Source organism: Oryx dammah, unplaced genomic scaffold, assembly GCF_014754425.2.
Source record: "Oryx dammah isolate SB20612 unplaced genomic scaffold, SCBI_Odam_1.1 HiC_scaffold_23, whole genome shotgun sequence".
NCBI lineage: Eukaryota > Metazoa > Chordata > Mammalia > Artiodactyla > Bovidae > Oryx > Oryx dammah.
The window spans coordinates 118470444-118494049 of record NW_024070207.1 but is presented as its reverse complement, the minus strand read 5'-3'; the positions used below and the strand labels follow the sequence as shown (position 1 = coordinate 118494049).

General features: G+C 39.2%; 1 protein-coding gene across 2 annotated transcripts; it reads left to right on the top strand.

The window, feature by feature from the left end:
- Window positions 1–23201, top strand: ZRSR2 (zinc finger CCCH-type, RNA binding motif and serine/arginine rich 2). 2 transcript variants are annotated; one of them, XM_040266564.1, is made up of 11 exons: window positions 1–80; window positions 470–549; window positions 3937–4033; window positions 9225–9333; window positions 9685–9771; window positions 12567–12605; window positions 13200–13318; window positions 17863–18076; window positions 18971–19026; window positions 19944–20053; window positions 22093–23201. In XM_040266564.1, exons 1-11 carry the CDS (start codon window positions 40–42, stop codon window positions 22548–22550), a joined length of 1410 nt encoding a protein of 469 aa, XP_040122498.1. In that variant the 5' UTR covers window positions 1–39; the 3' UTR covers window positions 22551–23201. The 2 variants fall into 2 exon arrangements, with proteins under 2 accessions (XP_040122498.1, XP_040122499.1); XM_040266565.1 differs by lacking the exons at window positions 1–80; window positions 470–549; window positions 3937–4033 and adding an exon at window positions 5158–5508 and having other exon boundaries at window positions 22093–22597.
- Window positions 23202–23606: the final 405 nt, after the last annotated feature.

The window sequence follows — 23606 nt, the reverse complement described above, 5'->3', positions numbered from 1 at the left end:
TTTCCGGCCGGCTCCCGTGGGCGTGGCGGCGCTGGCAAGATGGCGGCGCCCGAGAATATGCTGTTTTCGGAGAAGCTGAGGTGAGCTGGGTTAGGAGAGATGAGCTGAGAGAAAAGGGGACGGAGCAGACCGAGGCTGGGCATGGAAGATGTGCAAGCATGAAGTAAAGGGGAGCTGGGCCAAGCACACGAGCCACCGCAGCAGCTCCATCTTTTTCCTGGGCGCGCCTGAATTACCAGTGGGCATCTGTGGGCTCAGGGAGGCGAGAAGGGGAGCAGAGGGGCATAGAGAAGACCTGCCGTGTGCGCATGGGATGGCGAGGCGGTGGTAAAGGCATGTTCTGTAATTAAAACACGGGAAGCAAGATTTCCCTGTTGGAGTTCCTGTCACTGGGCGCGGAGGAGAAGGGAGCTCAGGCAGCGCTGCAGTTGCGGCCGCTGACGCTGGAGTGTGTGTCTTGTTTTTCCAGCCACAAAAAGTACAGGGCCGCCCTGAAGAAGGAGAAACGAAAGAAACGGCGACAGGAACTCGCTCGACTGAGAGACTCTGGTAATAGACTTACTTATCTTGTTTTCTGTGTATCGAATTGCCCTCGCGACTCCCGTCCAAGTATTGTTATCTAATACATAGTTGCTTGTGGACACGACCCCTCAAAAAGTTGTTAGACCCATATCAAAAACAATGGTAAAAGTACTTACTCAAGAGGGGGAAGAAGTCATGGTGAATCAGTATTTATAAAGTATCTAATATTACAGGTGCAGGCATCATGAATTACAGCAGCTAGCACAGCCCTTGCACATAGTAAGTATTTGGCGAATATTTTTGTTTGTAAAACCAGCAGGATTCTAGGGGTTTAGACATTTTGCAAGTTTTTCTCAAACTACACTAACGTGAGAGACCCCTTGTTGATCTTATTTAAATACATACAGATGAAATTAATTATGAAACTTAACTTGGTTTTTGGTTTGGCCGCACTGCGTGGCATGTGGGGTGTTAGTTCCCGCACCAGGGACGGACCTCATGTCCCCTGCAGTGGAAATGCGGAGTCTTAACCACTCGACCGCCATCCCTATATCTACATTTATGTAATGTTAGGGATGATGGGAAATAGATGCTCAGAACATTAATATGGTACTGAGTGGAGTTTGGAATGCTACTGCTACTATTGCCATGTGTTTATTTATCACTTTTTCTTCTTATTAAAATACTGTGGGAACCTTCATCTGTACTGGGGGTGGTGTCGTTTTGCCCTCACATGGTGGAATCTAATGTTTGTTTATTAAACCTACCTGTTTAATGACCTTAGTTGTAAAGTTATATAATAGTAATAAATGCACATGGAAGCACTGAAATCACACAGGAGTACTGAGTTATAATGGTTGTCATGTACGTTAACCAGAATATGCCTAGTAAATTATCCTGGACAATTCTTGAAGTCCACAGACTGGGGCCTTGAGAAAAATAACCATAGAGGTTTTATTTATCATTAGAGTTGCCCAGAAACTGTTTGAGTAGCAATACTTGGGATATTTAGAATGAAAGGAACAGTGCATTGCCCTGCAGCCTGTATTGCTATCTCTTTTTTAATTCAAAACTGGTCCCACTTGAGACAGGATAAAACATTAGGGATAAAAGGAGAAACAGGGTAGATTGGCATTTTTGATGCCCTTAGTAATTAATTCCCCACCCCCCTTAAAGTTCTCGGTTTCCTTACTATGCTAACCTGTTTTCTTGTAACATGCCCCAACTTTTTAAAAGTCTTTCTCTTTTGGTTTACATACTTCAATTCCAATGTATTGCATTGATATTTTTTATTCCCTTTTAAGTTTGTAAAGTGCATTTGGAGTGAGCCTCTATGAATAGGCAAGTGGATGTGTCCTTTGGCAGTTTAGTCAGTTGAAGGATGCAGCTCACTGGTCTGCTCATGATTATATATGGTTAATGGCAGAGCCACAATGAAGCACTTGCCTCTGGATGACTGCTCCTGCTTTGGCCTACTCCAGCTCACAATTTTTTACTTAGTGGTGCTTCATGAATACTATGGTCAACCAAACACTGCTGTGGGTTGTAGCACACTTGGATGGCCAAACATTACCCAGAAGACTACAATATAGAAATATTCTGTAAGAATTGCTCTAGAGTGAATTGGCAAGTGATTGGTAGAAATTTCTGGATTATCAACCTCTCTATTACAGGTAGCTTCTTTAGCACCCAATTCTACTTGAAATAACCTGAAATAAGCTGTATTATCAGAAATTAAGGTAACATGAAGGAAAAAAAGGAAGCTGGAAAACTGTAGAATGACTCCATATATACTTACATGTATAATACAGTTAGATACACACTTGCCCCTTAAACAGCGTGGGTTTTGAACTGCGCACATTCACTTATATGTGGATTTTCTTCAGTAGTAAATACTGTTGTACTACGTGGTCTGCAGTTGGGTGAATCCAAGGATGCAGAACTGCAGATATGGAAGAACTGTGAATGTGGAGGGGTGACTTTAGTTACACATGGATTTTCAACTGCAGGGAGGGCCAGTGCCTGTAACCACTGCATCGTTCAGTCTTTCAGTACTGTAGTTATCTAGGACTAGGTGAGCCTTTGGTTAGACCTATACTTAATATGGGCTTCCCAGGTGGCTCAGACAGTAAAGAATCTGTCTGCAGTGTGGGAGACCCAGGCTCAATCCCTGAGTCAGGAAGATCCCTTTGAGAAGAGAATGGCTACTCACTCCAGTATTCTTGCTTCGAGAATTCCAGGGACAGAGGAGCCTGTCGGGCTACAGTCCATGGGATCGAAAAGAGTTGGACACAACTGAGTGACTAACACTTTTCACTTTTAAAATACTTAATGTATTTAAAAGTATTTAATGTATTAAAGTATTTAATGTATTTAAAAAGACAGTATCTTTTTCCTTTTATCCTTTTCCCTTTTACCCTGTTATAGTTCCTTAAGATCACTTCAGTTTTCCTCCTTTTTTTCTCCCCACAAATTTAAATTTTAACAGTAGACATCCATGATGTACAGTAGACATTATGAACCCTTTGCCTAGGTTTGTCAGTTGTTAACATTTTGCCTTACTTTCTCTGTATATAGATAGATAGACACATATGTACAAATTTTTTCTGAACCCTTTGCATGTCAGTTGCATATACATAGCCCTCACGCCTAAATACTTAAGCCTGCATCTCTTAAGAATAAGGGCACAATACTAAACAAATAAAGGAATAGTAATTCAGCAATATGATATAGAGACCATATGTAAACTTTCCCAGTTCAAGTTTGATTATTTTGAAAAGCTCAAGCCAGTTGTTTTGTGGAATGCCCTGCATTCTAGATTAGTGCATCTTCTCCTGAGTAGCTTCAGGTACACTCTGTGAAAAAATACTACACAACTGATGCTGTATAGCTCTCATTGCATACATCTGGGGGCCTCTCATGTCAAGTTGTCCCACTCCTAGTGATGTGAAGTGTGGTCAAAGTGTTGCCAATCAGATGGCTCCACTGTAATAGATATTTCCCCCTTTGTAATTAGTATTCATCTGTAGGCTGGTATTTTGAGATAGTGTAAATAAATATCCTCCTCCCAACAGTTAGTTCCTACAGTGGGGTACAGCAGTGAGGACTATTCTACTTAAGTCTTTCTACATTTTTCAGTTGCCATTCTTCTATAAAGATGGATATTCCCTCCCATATCTCACCATTTTAGGGGGTATCAGTTTAATGTGTTAATCTACTACCATTATTGTTCTTTTCAGTGTTCACATTGTTCCAATTTGGGTGGTTGGGGCCCTTTATTGTTAGAAAGTTTTAAAAAGAGGTTTGTACCATAATTGTAAAGATAAAAAATTGTATATAATTTTTTTTCTTGGAATTACTGACCAAGGCTTTGTAATACATGGATAGTGTCCTAAAACATTTACATTCCTTCAGGACTCTCACAGAAGGAGGAGGAAGAGGAGGCAGTGGCAGATGCTTTGACTGAAGAACAAGAAGAAGAAGAAGAAGAGAGGCTGTTGGAGAGAGAGAGGTCAGCACTGATTGAAGCTCTTTCTGCAAGCCCAGTTCTTTTACTTGAATATCCTAAGTCTTCACTAACTAGGACAGGTCTTCTTTACACAATCTTATACAAAATAGATCTTGTAAAATACCCTGGATAAGCTGTTTAAATCTCTAGTTGACGGGCTGAAACAAGATGTTGTCTTTAAAAAAAGTTTTTTCACTCTTTTTGCTAATTTGTAAATGTTTTTTGAAAAAAAAATCCAGATAATTAGTAAGTGTAAACAGTGAAGAGACTTCAATAAACTCCATATACCTAGATAGCCACTGTTAAGAAGGTATAGATGAATATATATATATATATGTTTCTTTCGTGGGATGATATTTATACATATTTTTCTATAGATTGCTTTTTTCTGCTAAGTGTATAGGACATTTACTTCAGTGTTGATACAAAGATCTAATTCAACCATTTCAGTAGCAGCACAGTATCCATTATATGACTAGCATAATTTATTCCCTATTCATAATTTATAGTTCTCTACTGATGAATGTTTAGTTCTCGAAATAAATGTTGGTTACTGTTAAATCACATTCACTTACCATGGTACTATTAATTTACTCTCATTTATTATTTGTTATTTATTTACATTCAGGCTTTTTACTATTATTAAAAAAGTTGCAGCGAGTATCCATGATTATATATCCTTGGTATTGTCCTATTATTTCCTTAGAAAAATGCCAAGAGGAAAAGTGCACATAAAATGCACTTTTATGCAGGTAGAAAGAACATCCTGGTTTGCAGTTTCCCGCCTTTCCAAGAGTGAATCAAGGTGCCCATCTCTCCATACTGTCAGTCACAATACGCATTATTAATTCTTAAAACTCCTATAGTAAAAAGTTATTTCTCATCATTTCAAATGTACATTTTAAAAAACTTTCATTAGAGTACAGTTGATTTACAGTGTTGCATTACTTTCTTCTGTATAGCAAAGTGAATCAGTTGTATGTATACTTACATCCACTCCTTTTTAAAGTTCTTTTCCCATATATATCATTACAGAGTATTGAGTAGAGTTCAGATATATTCTACTTAATTCGTAGGTTGAGTATCTTTTTATATAATATCTATTTGTAGATTGCTTAAACCTTTCTCTTTGGGGATACATTCTTTTTGTTATGTAGGCAGTGTTATTACTTGATTAAGGATATTAATCCTATATCTGTCATGTGTGTGATGTATATGTTTTTCGTTTGTCATCAGTCCTAACTTAGATTCTAGTGTTAGTTACTTAATTTGATTTCCATGTTGTCAATTTCATCATGATATCTGGCCTTGGTGTCTGACTTTAAAAGGCCTTCCCCAGCACAAGATGACAAAAATATTCTGCTCTTTTTTTCTTTTGGTATTTTTCAGGGAGTAGTGTTTTGTTTTCTGGGCTTTTTTAAAAAGTAGTACACAGTAATAGGAATTTGCTTAATGCTACTCAACTGTACACTTAAATGGTAAGTCTTATGTATACTTTGCCACAACAAAAAATAAATAATATTTTAAAGGGAAAAAAGCTTGATAGACCCTCTCCAGCTATTTAGTGTATTCACTGGTAATGTTGCTTCTTTTCTTGTAATTAATTCCTATTACCTACCTAAGCACATAAGTAGGTGGAAGTATCAAAATGCTGGGGGAAAAAAGAGGTAGTAGTGACGGGAAACATGGAGTTGAATTCAGCCAGATCTGCATTCCATCCTTGGCCCTGCTACTTACTAGCTATGTTCAAGTTGCTGAATCTCTCTAAGCTTCGATTTCCTCACCCTAAATAGGAACATAAACAGGGACTTCCCTGGTGGTCCAGTAGTTAGGACTCCCTGGTTGGGGAACTGAGATCCCTCATGCTGCATGGCGTAGCCAAAACATATAATAATAATCATAGTACCTACTACGTAGAATTGAGCAGATTGAATGAGATTAATGAGGTGTTAAGTGTATAGTCCTTAACGTAGTGTGAGCAGATAGATGCTGTAATAACTCTGGTTGTTCTTATTAGAGATTTCTGTTAAGATGAAGATAATATGTATAGTATGAAATAGGGAAGTCTTTTTTTTTTTTTTTTTTTTGCTTCCCCATTTACTTAGGTGCTTCTTTTAAATCACATACATGTGTCTTTATGTTCCATTAATATTTGTTTATTCCTGTAAGTGTTGCATAATACTTTACTGTTGAAAAGCAGGATAATTATTTGAAAATACTGCACTTCATGAATCTGAGTTCTGCACACTGAAACATCTACATATACCCCATGACATACACAGAAACACTGGCATATGCAACATGCCAGTCTCTAACATGGCTAAAAGATGGGTTCCTGGAATCTGTAGTAGGAAATGGAATACTTTCTCCCATTGAGTATTTGAAATTGTGGTTGGGTCCCCAGACTAGACATAAAACCTTATTTAACTCCTGATGTCCCTGAAGTAATATAGTACAGTTTCTCATATTTCATTTTCCTTTTACAAATTCAGTGGGACAATATACAGTCAAGGTTTTAAACACCAAATTGGCTAATAAACTTTTGAAATATAACTTGTCTTTAAGTTGGAAACTTGTGGTATTGGATATCTGAGATACCATTGTAATACAAGATCACTGTTTATAACTGGTCATTTCTAAGCATAAACTAGACACCAACTCATTTTTTTTTAGCTCCTTGTCATCTTTTCTTAAAACCTGTAGCTTTATTTTAAAGATGTGATCACAATATAGTTCTCTCTTGCTTGAGGCAAACCAAGTCTCTGAACTGTAAAGAGTAGCAGTCCAAGGGTTTAGAGCAGGAGATGCCAGGTTTTTGTCATGTTACAGTCCTGCATTTGGCACTTTCAAAATGCATGGAATAGGAAGGGTAATACTTTCTGAATGTGAAAAGCTGGATGTTACTCACTTATTGGCACCTAAAGGTTCGTGACATTTGTACAGGAGACAGGGGTCAAGACCATCCCCAAGAAAAAGAAATGCAAAAAAGTAAAATGGCTGTCTGAGGAGGCCTTACAAATAGCTGTGAAAAGAAGAGAAGTGAAAAGCAAAGAAAAAAAGGAAAGATATGCCCATTTGAATGCAGAGTTCCAAAGAATAGCAAGGAGAGATAAGAACGCTTTCCTCAGCAATCAATGCAAAGAAATAGAGGAAAACAACAGAACAGGAAAGACTAGAGATCTCTTCAAGAAAATTAGAGATACCAAGGGAACATTTTATGCAAAGATGGGCTCAATAAAGGACAGAAATGGTATGGACCTAACAGAAGCAGAAGATATTAAGAAAAGGTGGCAAGAATACACAGAAGAACAATACAAAAAAGATCTTCACGACCCAGATAATCATGATAGTGTGATCACTCACCTAGAGCCAGACATCCTGGAATGTGAAGTCAAGTGGCCTTAGGAAGTATCACTACGAACAAAGCTAGTGGAGGTGATGGAATTCCAGTTGAGCTATTTCAAATCCTAAAAGATGATGCTGTGAAAGTGCTGCACTCAGTAAATCAGCAAATTTGGAAAACTCAGCAGTGGCCACAGGACTGGAAAAGGTCAGTTTTCATTCCAATCCCAAAGAAAGGCAGTGCTCAAACTACCACACAATTGCACTCATCTCACACGTTAGTAAAGTAATGCTCAAAATTCTCCAAGCCAGGCTTCAGCAATACATGAACCGTGAACTTCCAGATGTTCAAGCTGGTTTTAGAAAAGGCAGAGGAACCAGAGATCAAATTGCCAACATTTGCTGGATCATCGAAAAAGCAAGAGAATTCCAGAAAAACATTTATTTCTGCTTTCTTGACTCTGCCAAAGCCTTTGACTGTGTGGATCACAATAAACTGGAAAATTCTGAAAGAGATCGGAATACCAGACCACCTAACCTGCCCCTTGAGAAATCTGTATGCAGGTCAGGAAGCAACAGTTAGAACTGGACATGGAACAACAGACTGGTTCCAAATAGGAAAAGGAGTACATCAAGGCTGTATATTGTCACCTTACTTATTTAACTTATATGCAGAGTGCATCATGAGAAACGCTGGGCTGGAAGAAGCACAAGCTGGAATCAAGATTGCTAGGAGAAATATCAATCACCTCAGATATGCAGATGACACCACTCTTATGGCAGAAAGGGAAGGGGAACTAAAAAGCCTCTTGATGAAAGTGCAAGAGGAGAGTGAAAAAGTTGGCTTAAAGCTCAACATTCAGAAAACGAAGATCATGGCATCCTGTCCCATCACTTCATGGCAGATAGATGGGGAAACAGTGGAAACAGTAGCTGACTTTATTTTTGGGGGCTCCAAAATCACTGCAGCTGGTGACTGCAGCCATGAAATTAAAAGATGCTTACTCCTTGGAAGGAAAGTTATGACCAACCTAGATAGCATATTAAAAAGCAGAGAAGCAGAGACATTACTGTGTCAACAAAGGTCCATCTACTCAAGGCTATGGTTTTTCCAGTGGTCATGTATGGATGTGAGAGTTGGACTATAAAGAAAGCTGAGCACAGAAGAATTGATGCTTTTGAACTGTGGTGTTGGAGAAAACTCTTGAGAGTCCCTTGGACTGCAAGAAGATCCAACCAGTCCATCCTAAAGGAAATCAGTCCTGGTTGTTCGTTGGAAGGACTGATGTTGAAGCTGAAACTCCAGTATTTTGGCTACCTGATGCAAAGACCTGACTCATTTGAAAAGACCCTGATGTTTGGAAAGATCGAAGGCAGGAGGAGAAGGGGACGACAGAGGATAAGATGGTTGGATAGTATCACCGACTCAATGGACATGAGTTTGGATAAACTCCGGGAGTTGGTGATGGACAGGGAAGCCTGGTGTGCTGCGGTCATGGGGTTGCAAAGAGTCGGACATGACTGAGCAACTGAACTGAAACATCAGTGTGGCCAACCTAAAGAGAAAGCTAGAGTGTCATTGTTTTGTCTAAAGATGTTACAGTTAGGAAATGGAGAAGTAATGATTTTACACTGTTTCCCTCTAGGAGGATAGTTGCTAAAATGCAGTGCTTTTCCAGGATCACTACTCATGTATCCTGGTCCTCTTACCTCTACTTAACTGCTTTCTAGAAAATATCTTTTCATGATACTTTCATCATTCACAAAATGTCATTTTACTTTCATATGTGTGTGGATGTATTTGTGGATTAGCACCCATTCCTTTTATTTGATCACATCATTACGTCAATAGGCAAAAATTACATGAGGAATGGTTGCTGCGGGAGCAGAAGGCACAAGAAGAATTCAGAATAAAGAAGGAAAAGGAAGAGGCAGCTAGAAAACGGCAGGAAGAACAAGAGGTATGGTATTAATCAGATAACCAGTTAACTAACTAGTTAACCAAAATGACTCTCAGTAAGAGTTACATACCTTGAACTTTAGAAACCAGATGTTAGGGCTTCCCTGGTGGTCCAGTGGCTAAGACTCTGTGCTCCCAATACAGGGGGCCTGGGTTTGGTCCTTGGTCAGGGAACTAGATCCTGCGTGTTACAACTGAGAGCAGGTGCAGCCAAATGAAAAAGGGGGAGGGCTGTTATTCATTTTACCAATGTTAACATTTTTCATTTATTTGCCCCATATGTCAAATGTTTTAAAAACGTGAGTCTGAAAAAAATTACCTTTCTTCTTTTTATTTTTTTCCCTCTGTAAAGAGAAAGTTAAAGGAAGAATGGGAAGAACAGCAGAGAAAAGAGAGAGAAGAGGAGCAGCAGAAGCTACAAGAGAAGAAAGAAAGAGAGGTGATGCCTGTCACAGGAGGATAAACGCACTGCGTATCCTCTTAGTGGGTGGATGGGGTGGATGATGGGGTGGAAGAATAAGCTATAGGCATATCTGGGTTTGAGCTTGGTTTTTTCTTTAGAAAGAGTCATGTTTTTAGTTTAGATATACACTAGTATTTTCTTACGATGCTTTTCTCTGGGTGTTTGCTGTGGCAGATGCCTTAAATTAAGGTTTTTTTTCCCCCAACTCTACCTATCTTATCCTGTATACTAGGGATTGGCCAGCTTTTTCTGTAAAGGGTCAGAGTAAATATTTCAGGCTTTATGGTCTGTATGGTCTCTGTTGAAAACATCCAACAGTGCCAGTGTCCCATGAAAGCAGCCATAGGTAACATGCAAATAAAGGGTTGTGGCCAAATTCCAATAAAACCTTATTGTTTTATTGATAAAAACAGGAAGCTGACCCCTGCTTTACACTGTGTACCATTCCACAGCAGACAGTGTTTTTCTGAGGTTTTGTTGTATATGGGTTGACTTAGTGAATATTATTTTTTATAGTTTCCACCTTTGTTTGATTCGTAAGAGACTTCACTACTTTGGACATGTCAGCAAGAGCTAATAGATTGAAAGAAATCAGAAGCTCAAGTATTGAGAGATTAGGAAATATTTTCTGTTATTAAGTTTTGACTTCTTTTCTAACTTGTGCTTTAAAGGCAGTTGTAAGTAACATCGTTGCTCACACGAAAAAAGAATCTTAAGGTATTTGTATATATCTGTATCTTCTAGGATTGTTTTTAAGGATTGCTTTGGTCTATTTTGCTGCTATTCCTTAACAGTGCATTTATTTCAAAGATATCACAGCTCATCTTCACTGATTCATCAGGATGTATCTTTTCTGTGATATTGCTACATTTGAATAGCATAAAATTGGGTAATCCTGCTGGTGGGAAAAATGCATTTGTTTACATCCTAGTCATAATGGGGTAGAAGCAACCTTTGTTTCTTGTGTCTCAAGCCATCAGTTAATTCCAGTGTAAAGTTAAAAAACCCTTACTTGAGTACTGCTTTCCAGATGAGGCAAAATCATGCTAGGTTTTTAGGGGGCAGGAAAATTGTTTGGAGCTTGTCATATATTTTTTTTTTTAGAGAGAGAGTAATAAATTTCTGTTTCAACAGTGAAATGTTTTTCAATTGAGGTCTTTTCTGGCACCAGATAAAAGCTAGAGTTTTTGTTTCAAAGAAAGTCTGGTGAGACATAAGGAGAAGTGGGTAAAATGAAGTCAATTCTAAGCATATATAAAGGGATCTGCATTCTGAGTTTTCTGCTGTGAGCTAGATGCTTCTCTAGGATTGGAGATAGGGTAGCTACAAAGATCTGTATTCATTGCGTTCAGTTTCTTGATGGGGAAACTGATAAGTAACCAAAAAGATCATTTTAGGTGCTTTAAGGTAATGGTATGTGGTATAAAGAAAGAAAGCAGGTCACATGACAGACTGATTGTGGTAGGAAACTACATCTTTCAATTGATTGCCTGTCAAGGAAGACTGCTCTGAGGAGGTGCCGATGTGTGAACTGACAGCTGAGTGTAGAGATCTTGGGGAGAAGGGTTCCAGACAGAGGCAGGGAAGTCTGAGCCTGGAGCCGAAAGGAGGTTAGGGTGCCTAAATCCTAGAGACCAAAAAGAGGAGAGCGGCAGAGGTGGGCCCAAGTTCAGGAGGGTAGGCAGGGTCATTCATATAAGGCCTCCTGGGTGGGAAGGAGGAGTTTGGATTTTACCTGAAGTGTCATGGGAAGCCATTAAAGGGTTTTGAAGCAGGGACTGACTTCATTTAATTTATATCTTTACCTTTAACAGATCATTCTAACTTTTGTATAAAGAATAGCAGGTGACAGTTGGGAGTGATGACTAAGGAAGCAAGAGTAGAACTGTGGTGACCAGTTAGAAGGCTGTTGCTCCAAACAGGACATGATGGTGGTTTGGATGGCAGTTGATGTTCAATACAGAGAAGTACACAGATTTGTAATGAGTTGTGGCAGTTAGCAGAACTCTAGCTGGTAGGCTGAATGGGCAGGAAGGGGAAAGGAGGAGAAGAGAATTCAAGCCATATGTTTTTAATTTGAGCATGTAGGCACATGGCAGCTCTGTTTGAGATGAGGCATTTAGATCGGTGAGGGGTAGGGAAGAGTAGAGTTCCATTTTAAGCACATTAAGTTACCAAGGACCCTTACATGGCCAGGTAGTTAATCAAGTAAGCAGCTAGACATAAGTCTTTTATGTATTATTTTAAGGAGCTAGGGAAAAGTCTGTCAAACATAATTTAAAGTTTATTTAAATGCCAAGGAGGTAAACTTTTACTGGCATAGTACAGAACTGTGATACTGCCTTATCAGAAAGTTTGAGATTTTTCATCAATCCCAGTTCCTACTATTCATATCATAATGTAGCATCTGTTAAGTGTTTGTGATGTTTCAGCTACCATTGTCTTTTATGATATTCACTAGTACCTCACCTTAAAAACTAGAATGTGGAATATATGTTCAAATCTGCTAAATGTTACTCTTACTGAAACTATTAGAAGACTATGTTTTGAAATGTTAGCTGTTTAATGTCCTAGTTGAATGAAGATTCTCAGCTGTATGTCTTTTGAAAGCTTTTCAGAAGATTGTGCTATAGAAAGCAAATTACAACCTGAAGCCTTTTGTGTGATGGGTTTTTTAAAATTGTTATACATGAGATTCTTAACCAGATAAACCAGATATGACTTACCTGACTTCGAGGTTTTCATTAGTCCTATGTTTGCACCATTTGTAGGAAGCTGTGCAGAAGATGCTGGAGCAGGCTGAAAATGAGGTATTTTCAAAACTTTTCATTAACAATTTGAGGCCAATGAACATTTCTTTAAAAACACTGCTTCCAGTAATGTTAATTTTGCGGTAAGTTACTTAGATCCCGTCTGAATGTGGGATTCACATCTGAGGCTCTGTAATTTGTACAACAGCAACAACAAAAGTGAATTGATGAACAAAAGCAAAAATCACCCCTGTGGACTGGACTTGCTTATAGTCCTTAAAGAATGTATAATCAGCCTCACACATTTTTACACCCCGATGGATGTTTTAACTTGATTCAGAGTAAATCAAGGGACAGTTCCCTAACAAGTCCCTTGACTCTTTTCAGAATCGATGGACAGAAGGGAAACCTTGGTGAGTGCTCCTGGTAGCCAAGGCAATGCCTGATGCTGGACAGTGCCCAGGAGCCAGGAGAGACACATAGCCCCTATCTCATGACAGTTGTTTGTAGAGTCTCGATTGTGTGGCACAACTTAAATGTGTATATTTTTACAGGAATCTGTTTTTATTTTTGACTGAAATATTTGAATACCTTTTAAACATTTAATTCTTTGTGGATTTTTACATCAAATAAAGTCATGGTTATTTTCAACAGTTGGAAAATGGTGCCACATGGCAAAACCCAGAACCACCCATGGAATTAAGAGTAATGGAGAAAGATCGAGCTAATTGTCCATTCTACAGTAAAACGGGAGCGTGCAGATTTGGAGATCGGTAACCAATTTTGTTTTATTGTGTCAGAGTTAAGTGACTCAAAACATCAAGGTTTCCAAGTTCCCATTTGGAGAACGGCACGGGCTGGAGTTTGAAATGTTCACGTTCAGTCAGGCCTCTGCTATGTTCTTGCTGCTGCTCTAGTTCCCCAAGCTGAGTGTCCCCTGCTCCCTGACGCCCTCTTCCCTGCCCGCCCTGGGTGGGTTGGTCCAGTTCTCTGGCAGGGCTTCCTTTTCATTCCTCCCACAGCTGTCTGAGGACCTTTCACTTTTGTTTTCTTCCTGCACTTCAATTGGTCCACATGGGTGAACTGGGATGAGGAAATCTATTTCAAAAGACTGGAGCAGCCTGGCTTTATTTTTTGAATGGCAAATACTGTGCACGAAGGAGGCTTTAAAAACTGGCATGCCCAAAGGGATGTCTGTGAAAGACAGGATCTGAGTGAGTAGAGAAAAATTCTAGTGCACATTCTTAGTCTGCTCTGATCGAGGAACAGACGCAGGGTTCAGCATCTGGCTTTAGTGGCTATAGCAGTGCGAAAGTTACTTAAGTCCTTAGTGCCTTAGATTCCTCATCTGTAAAATGGATATTAAAAGTAGTACTCCCCAACCCCAAGGCAGTTGTGAGGCTGAAATGAGTGAATTTAGGGAAAGCAGGTCGACAGGTCAAATGTGTCAGGCCCATGGCAAGCGCTGAGTGTTTGCTGATAATTTCTTTTTGTTACTGTTGCCGTTATTCTCTGAGACCCTCTGGTTCCCTGCCTCTTTTGGATCAATGATTTTAAAACAGGACATTCACGTAGAAAACTTAAGTGTTGATGTTTTGATTCATTTGGCAAATATTTAAATATCAACTGTAAGGCAGGCAATGGTGATTTTTATAATTTGGCTTGTTTATGACTGAACAACTTAAAGTGGATAAATAATTCATAATGGTGAATAAATCCATCTGAGGCAAAATCTAATTATTATTTTTCATTCTGCAGAAGAAAAGATCTAATTATATCTTAGTGTCCTATTCATCATAAAAAGGGATATGAATTGGCAAATTCATATGTATTTAATGAGAAACTGTATGTTGTCTCTCGTGTTTATTTTATTTATAAAATTATACATGCTGTGAGTTTTATTTCCTTCTTTGAAAATATGAACCTTCTCTAGCCTTCTCTTTCTTTTAAAATTTAAGCCATTACATCATTTTACATTCTTTAAGAACAGTGGTTCTCAACCCTGGATTCCGACTAGAATCATCTAGAAGGCTTGAAAAAAATTACGTCTTATTTCAAATTGAGTAAATCAGAGTTTTTGAGACTTGGGCACCCTAATTTTTGAAATGTGCTCAGGTATTTGTACTGTGCCCCAGGATTGAGAGTCACTGATGTAGGATTTGTGACTCCTTTTATGTTTTATAGTTGGGATGCTATATGCCCAGAATATCTGTGAAAGTATTCACAGAATCCAGTCAGTAGTGAAAGCCTCCTCTTGAGGATCTGGGCTCCTTAGGAAAAGGAAGAGAGAAAGACTTTATCCCCCTTCGTACCCTTAGAAATGTTTCCCTAATGTATGTTTAATTTCATCAAAGTAGTAATGATGTGAAGGTTTGCAGTCTTCGGATTCTGGATTCTTCTTCTGTTGGGCATAAGTGAGAGAAGGGAAGATGTCCTAAATGGTTTCAGGAAATTGGTTGACAGGACTTAATTGTGAAAAGGGGAATGGACTGTCAGGTTCTCAAAACTCATCCCTGAGAGCCATTTCAAGGAAATATTGACAGTAGTCAGATTAGTTTGTGAAGATTTCTTAATATTTTCACAGGCATGTGACATTTCACCCTCGAAACTATAAAAAAAAGTATGAGATTGATTTGGATATTTTCATCACTCAGGTGATGAGTTGTGAAATAAGATTCCGTGAAACTAGCAGTTACAAAATCCAGTACCGTCCCTTCAAACAAAGATGCTGTTCCCCTTCCACAGAGAGGCCCAGTGTCTTGTTCAAGATCATACAACTGTCCTTCTCTGTTGAGGTCTGTTATATCAGCACACATTTGCATAACCGAAGCATCTCTTTGGTCGCTTTGTTTTTGTAGTTAGTATAGTATTCAATTCTAGAACCTTTCTGGAGTTGATTTTTCTTAGAGTCGCAGCTTGGAGGGGAGCTCAGGTTTTTTTGTTTTGTTTTGTTTTTTGGTCCTTGAAGAACATAATCACTGATGAAAAGTAAAATTCTTTGACCAGAGTGGTTATTTATACCTTACTTGTTTCCAGAAGTGGTTTAAAGAAGGCTCATAGTCTACTACACTGTTTAATAAAATAAATAGAAAGCAAGGAAAGGAGAAGTGCATTACTGTGAATGTACAGTACATTTGACTTTGTAGTTGTATCCATCCCACACAACAATGAGCTTTGTAGTTTTTACCAAAAAGGAAATGAGTGGGATCTCTGGAATGACAGATTTTCTAGGCATCAGAGTCTAAATGTTTTCCCATAGAATACTGTATAAAGATACTGAGTAGGAACGTGGACAGTAACTTTCATGGATATTTTATGTAATTTTCATGAGAATATTTCTCACAAAGACCTTCAGTAAATAATCAGAGCCTAACTTTAGTGTGTAACTTTATTCTATAAAGAACAGAGGTAGTGAGTGCCTGGAGTTTTCCCCTGAGAAGAGAAAAAGAGGCATAGGCAGTTCTACCTGAGGGGGCATTTGGAGACCCATCCATTTATTGGCTGACCTTCCAGTTAAGGTAATGTCCAACTACCTGATTTTGTGGCAGTCTTACTTGATTCAAGGATCTGAGTAATGGGTAAATAATAATAATTATTATTATTAATGGGCAAATAGCGTGGCCTAAACCAGGAGTCCCTAGACATGACTGACCTTAAGGACCACGTGTAGAGTTACTTTGAAAACATGGGTTCCCCACTCTTTGAAGTCTGAATAGATTGGTCTAGGGCAGGACCTAAGAAATCTCAGCTCTTCCCAGGTGATTCTAAGAATCACACGGGTTTGGGTACCACAGCTTTAGACTACCTTCCCAAGTATCCCTTGTCTTAGCTGAATTTTCAGTATAAGCTGTAGAGCTAGCCTTAAATACACTCAGACTATGTGGACTGTCTCCAGGCCAAGTGGGATTTTCCCCTAGATGGCACTGTTCCAAAACTCACAAATGTTCATTTGACATCCTGGGTACTAGAGCCGAGTTCATTCAGATATAAGAATCCCATGAGGATTTTAACCTTGTTAAATTGGTTTCTCATTTAATTCTGTATGTGCTTCATACTTGTAAAATTCTGGTTCTGCTAACACTGCCAACCAGGTTGATTCCTTTTCTTTTTTCTGTGGGCACTTGTCCTTGGGAAGATGGATCTCATGACTAAGTCTTCTGCTGAATAATCTAGGAGAGTCCTTTGAAAACTAGAAAATTTCACATTAATGAGCACTGATTGCACATTTCTGAGTTGGGCATGTTATGTGCAAGGCATTCTGTGTGCATTGTCTCAACCAGGTGTACAGATATATGTTACAGACAGTGGAAAGTAAGCATGAGTTAAACATTCATTTCAGGGCCATTTTTTTCCTAACACTTGCTTTGTTCTTCAACTTTTTTTTCTTCAAGAGTTCTTGGGATTTTTTTTCTAAAAATTTTGTTGTAATTTTTAAGCTAGAAATTTAATCAGGGAAATTTGATGATTTGGAATCTTAAACTGTATTTTTTCCCCTCTTCATTTTATTTGAGGAAAAAGAAGTAAATAAGAAAGTAAACTCATATGAAAGATTTTTTTGTAAAAAATTACTCAGTTACAACCCAGTCTAATTTAAATTGAAAAGAAAATTGTTCTTCACAATGGTCAACCTCCTTCATAAAAGAGAAATTCCTTAACATTTAGCACATCATATAACACATAAGCAGTGGACTGTCGATTAGCTCAGATCTCTGGGATCTTCTCTCCCCAGCCATGTAACTTGTGTGCTTTTCTAGGCCTCACTTTCCTTCTTTCAAAGTGGAGAAAATACTAGCCATGGCTGTCATAACAGGTTGCAAGGATCAGAGGAAATAATATAAAAATGCCATGAAAACTATGAACTGCATTCCATTTAGCTAAAACTCTCAGAATACTCTGTTCTCTAGGTGTTGGGTTTGTTGGTGACTGTATGGAATCAGGATTGCACTGTTCTCACGTTGTCCTGAGTCCCACACATGGTGTCTCTGTGCCTGTCATCACTGTCTGTCATGCCCATGCAGCTCCTCTTTCCATGTGCTTCCACGTCTATAAGGCTTTCTGAATTTCAGTAAAAGGCAGCTAAAATGACTCCTGAACTTGGAAATAATTCCCAACTGTACATTTTAATGAGATCCAATATATAGGTCAGCTGTAGAACAGTTTTGTTAAGTGTTGATATTTAAAGTCTGAATGAGGTTTGTCATCTTACAGTTTAGTCAAGACAGCTAAGTTGCTCAAGTCTTTATCTCACAGTTTAATGCAGGTATCTTATGTGTAATTTCTCACCATTGGACTGCTGAAGTTTTTCCTTCATATGCAGGTGTTCCCGTAAACATAATTTCCCAACATCGAGTCCCACCCTTCTTATTAAAAGCATGTTTACAACGTTTGGGATGGAGCAGTGCAGAAGGGACGACTACGACCCCGACGCAAGCCTGGAGTACAGCGAAGAGGAAACCTACCAGCAGTTCTTGGACTTTTATGACGACGTGCTCCCTGAGTTCAAGAATGTGGGAAAAGTTATCCAGTTTAAGGTGGGCGTGAGCGGTGCATGTGAAGGAGGGAGTGGGAAAGCGAGGGCGCAGGCTCTGCCTCTATATCATGTCCACGCATAAATCTATATATTTTATGACACATATATATGTGTATGTGCCTGTCTGTCTACATGTATGGGCTTCTCAGGTGGTGCTAATGGCAAAGAACCTGCCTGTCAATGCAGGAGACATAAGAGATGTGGGTTCAGTCCCTGGGTCAAAAAGATCCCCTGGAGGAGAGCATGGCAACCCACACCAGTATTCTTGCCTGGAATCCCATGGACAGGGGAGCCTGGTGGCCTACAGTCCATAGGGTCGCAGCATTGGACAGACTGAAACGACTTAGCATGCGTGCACATGTATATGTGTGCTGTTGGTATTGGGTCTATGTAGATAGGCGTGCCCATGTCGGTGTATTTGGAATGCGAAGGATTTGCCCAACCTCAGGAGAGTGCTGATCTATATGATGGAGGAGGGAGAACAGGATGGAAGGACCTTAACTGGGTCTTTCATGTTTTATGTATTTAAACACGCTCAGTCAAAAATGGAAAATGTTAGTATTAAATCTGAATGATGTATATAGGGGCTGATTACTAGTCTCTGTATTTTTTTTCTTTTTTTTAATAGTCTATTTTTATGCATGTGTAAAAAATGCATATGCATTTTATATCTTTGAACAAAAAAGGATCAGGCAATTGCCCGCAACACTGCCATGTGCTGAAGTATGCCTTAAATAGATGTGAACATGGGGTAGTATCTTAATTTTGAAATTTTTGATTGATAACATCTTATGGTAATGTTGGCCTGGACAGAGGTACATATGATGACTGGAGGGCTTCTTTTCCTTAGGTTTTTGTCTTTCTTTTTGTAAATCAGTTCTTCATTGCTCCTTAGGTCAGCTGCAACTTGGAACCTCATCTGAGGGGCAATGTGTATGTTCAGTATCAATCGTAAGTATTCTGAACATAAACATCTTCACATTTTGTCACAGTACGGTGTTGTGACTTACATTGACATGTGGGATTTTTTTCCCCTGACTATATAGCTTTCATATGCATGGTTTTTTTTTTTTTTTTTTGGCTGCACTGAAGGGCATGCAGGATCTTAGTTCCCTAACCAGGGATCAAGCTCGTGCCCCATGCATTGGAAGCTCAGAGTCTTTAAACCACTGGAACAGGGAAGTCCCTGCATGGTATTTTTAAAAGTGTAAATATTAGGAGCTGATCTAGAAATACAGAAAAGATTAGAAAATTATATATTTGTATTTCATTCTTTGTATACTTAAGAGTTTTTAGTCTTTTGCAATATAGTGAATTTTTTACTTATATAATTTTAATAATTAAAATACAAACTGAAAAGGGATAACCAGAATAGAGAACAGAAAAGGATAAATTTAAAGAGTGAGAAATTAAAGCCCCAAATAATTTCAGTGTGCATTTTGCCTGCTAAGAGAGCAGCTAGTGTGTCATTTCTGCTCGTCATGCTGTTTGCCTGCGCGGTGCCATGGCTAATGGGGTAAATTAACCATTGTAATAGGAAGGACAGCGATCTGAGCTGAGAAAGAACAGGCGCTGACAGTGGAAAACACTTCTGCATTTTTAATGGTCCAGTCTTTTGGTTTAAGAAGCTTTGACTCAAGCTGGTTTCCATGCATCAGAATCTCTGAGAGGGTTAGTTTAAAAAAAAATGTTTCTGAATAAATTGTGAGCTTCAGGAGCTTGAATGCTGTAATGAGGACTCCCTAGGTAGCACAGAAGCAGTGAGCTTGGTGGCCCTCTGGTAAACAAATACAAGAGTTAGCTAACAATAGGACTAATCTACATATTAGAAAGTTACTCTATAAAGTTACATCCTTTGTGGTTTAAAGGGAAGAAGAATGCCAAGCAGCCCTTTCTCTGTTTAATGGACGGTGGTATGCAGGACGACAGCTTCAGTGTGAATTCTGCCCAGTGACCCGGTGGAAAATGGCAATTTGTGGTAAATACAACATGACTTTTTTTTTCCCCCAACTGTTCCACTGTCATATAAAGTGATATTCTTGGGGGGAGAGGGGAAAGCAACCTTTTAAAGGAGTGGAGATTAGCTTTTGCCTCACCTGGTAGATGAACAGAGATCACTATATAAAGTACATCACATTTTAGACCTGTAACCGACCTTGTGGGTCACTTTATGGATGCAGTGACTGGGGGCATGGTGTATAGGTGACAAGGTCAGTGCTCAAAGTCCTAGGCTCTGCAGGAAGCCTGAGAAGTTGTGTCTATGTTTTCTATTCATTGGGTCCTCACTTGTGCTGTTTTTTTCCCCCATCTTTATCCCTAATGAACCTTGTCATCTTTGCCACCTAAAACATTACCTGTAACACTTCCTGCCTTATTGAAATACAAGCTTTTGTGCCTTAGAGATTGATTATAGCTTTGGAACCTGGTCAGGGCACATTCAGTCAGACTGACTCATCAGATAGTGGCTGCCGAATCAGGAAATGAGTCAGTCTTTGAGTAGCTGGCAATTTTGAAGGGGTCATTCTGTTGTGATTTCTATCAAATAGGCTTAGCCAAACCATTTATTGTTGAAGTGCCCTGGAAGCTATGAGAGGAGCTGCCAGTGCCTTTGGGGGCCACTTCCCTTACCCTTTGCTTCACTTCGCTTTATACTCGCTTGCTTAAAGCCTCGTATTTCAAAATCTGTAAATTTATAAAGTCTGAATCTTTGGCAAACCTGGTCTTAATGGATGCTGTCGCTTAAAAATCATGTGAAGTGGGGGGTGGGGTGGGGGGAGGCATTTAGAATTCCTTTCTTTGGCAGGCCAGAAGAACCATTATGCCTTAAAGACTTTGGGACTGAAAGAGATGGCTCTGTTTTCTCCATGAAGGCAGTTATTTTTGTCAGTTCCCAGGAATCCAGTGTGATTTCAGTGAGGTGCTTCTGAGTGTGACTAGTTAACTACTGAGCATTTTTTGTGTCTTTATTATTGGATTATTGGCCACTGTATATCATCTTTGGAGAGATGTCTGTTCAGATACTTTGCCCATTTTTCTTTTGTCTTTTTATTATTGAGTTGTAAGAGTTCTTTGATATGTTCTACAGACAGGTCCCTTATTGGAGATATGATTTGCAAATATTTTCTCCCATTATATAGATTCTTTTCACTTTGAAGGTGTCCTTTGAAGCACAAAAGTTTTTAATTTTGATGACTCCTAATTCATCTATTTTTTTTTTTTTGCTTGTGCTTTGGTATCATATCTAAGAATCCATGTCAGCCCATGCCATGAAGATTTACTTGTATGTTTTCTTCCAAGAATGTATAGTTCCATAGCTTACATTTAGGACTCTGACCCATTTTGACTGACTTTCTGTATATAGTGTGTGGTGTACAGGTATTTCATGTTTAACTCTTTTACATATTTAGATAATTTACCGCTTTTTCAAAAAAGTTTGAAAATCTTCAAGGGATCTCTAAACTGTGCAAGTAGATTTCACTGTTGACAAAAGTCTTTCATATTAAAAGCACCTGATAAACTTAAAGCATTAGGCCAGTGTTTATCATCTTCTTGAGATGTAAGAAAATACAGGATCCTCTACTTACAACATGCTCTTTATTTTAGCCAATGGTTCTGTCCTCCCACCACCGTGCCCTCAAAGCATGCTGCCACCAGCACCAGGACTGCCGACCAGGGCTGGTTCTTCAGTGTTAGTTAGGGATCTACATTGTCAGTCAGCAGAATGGTAAAACAATAGAAAAAGTAATAAATAATATGGTTGCCATTGGTTGGGTTGCACTCCACACCATAACCCAGTAGGGGAATGGGACATTCTGGTTAATTAAAAGTTCTGATGTATTACTTTTCACAGTGCCTTTTGTTAGAGCATTTAATATTTTTGAAATTCAGGGAACCCAAACTGTGAGGTCAAAGTATGTAAGGAGAAACTAGTTCTATCACAAGCGAACATCAGAAATGTACCTTGTGAAAAGGATGTAGTGCCAGCAGTAAACCTGTTTCCTTGCTGTGCCATTGCAGGTTTATTTGAAATACAGCAGTGTCCCAGAGGGAAACATTGCAACTTCCTTCACGTGTTCAGAAATCCCAACAATGAGTTTTGGGAAGCGAATCGAGACATCTACCTATCTCCAGATCGGACTGGCTCCTCCTTTGGGAAGAGCTCAGAGAGGAGGGCAAGGCTGGGCCCCCACGACGACTACTATAGCAGGCCGAGGAGGAGGAGGAGGAGCCCTGGGCTGGCCCACTCCTACAAGAGGAACGGGGAGGCCGACTGGAAGAGAAGGAGTAATCACGGGGCCAAGAAATCTCACAAACACAGGTCCAGAAGCCGGGGAAGGCACAGTTCCCGAAGCAGAGGAAGAAAAAGGGACCGCAGCCGCGGACGGGGCAGCCAGAGCCATAGCCGCAGGAGCCGCAGCCAGAGCTCCTCCAGGTCCAGGAGCCGTGGCGGGAGGAGGTCAGGGAGCAGAGACTGAACTCTTAGAGCCCCAAATCCAAATAAACTTACTGTGTTTTTCAGTGATTGTACACCTTATTTATTATGGCGGCTACATACTTGGATGAAAGGCTCTCAGCTCATGTGGCTTAGCAAGTCTGGCAAAACTGTATGTAGACTGGAACCCTGTTTTAAAATATTTTTATTCTCTGATAATCACAGTGTGTTTAGTATAGAGAACCTAGAAAACATAAAATGTATACAGCCCCCAAATTACTTAAAATCCTGACCCTTAAAGATAACCAATTAACACTGCAGCGTTACTTTTAAGTCTTTTTGAGTGTGTACACATTTTTTTTACACAAAGATCATGGCTGTAGTTGAAATTTTTTTTCACACCATTGTCCTATTTCATCAAGCTCTAGTCTGTTTTGCTCACTGCATAGTGTGGATCTATCTGTTTATTAAGTCATATCCCTATTGTTGGATTTTTAAGTTATTTTAAATTTTGCACTATTAAAGAATCCCGTTCTATAAACAGTCCTGTGGTGGATTTTCTTAAACACTTTCACCCATTTCTGATCATTGCCGTAGTATAAATTATATCAAGAGAGTATTTCCAAATTGCCATCCATAAAGACTACAAAAAATTTTATGCTGTCAACAATAAATTTTGCTGTTCCTATGCCAAGTTACTTTTCCAGTTTATTTTGCCAGTTTGGAAAATTTTTTGGTTTACTTATCTCTGTACATATAAGCTAAGCCAAATACTTTATTTAATGGGCATTCAGTTTGGTTGTTTGCCCCTTATTGTTGGATTTTTTACATGCTAATAGCTGAACAGCTTTTCACTTTAAAATTCACTTTCTTAAAGTAATAAAGAGTTGTTTCCTCACCCTCTCCCCCATAGTTTTCCATTCAGGCATTCATCTATTTTGTATTGTGTTACAGAGTTTATTGCTGAACATACCAGATGCTAAAGCAGTTCTGATAAAAAAAAAAAAAAGTGCTCAGAGAAAACTTGTTGAAAAAAACATTAGGGAATTCCCTGGTGGTGCAGTGGTTAGGACCCCTAGCTCTCACAGCCAAGGGTTCG

Coding starts and splice junctions, on each gene's coding strand:
- ZRSR2 (XM_040266564.1), top strand. CDS start 40: ATGGCGGCGCCCGAGAATATGCTGTTTTCGGAGAAGCTGAG. Junction 9,334..9,684: donor AACGGCAGGAAGAACAAGAG/GTATGGTATTAA, acceptor CCCTCTGTAAAG/AGAAAGTTAAAGGAAGAATG. Junction 18,077..18,970: donor GAAAAGTTATCCAGTTTAAG/GTGGGCGTGAGC, acceptor ATTGCTCCTTAG/GTCAGCTGCAACTTGGAACC.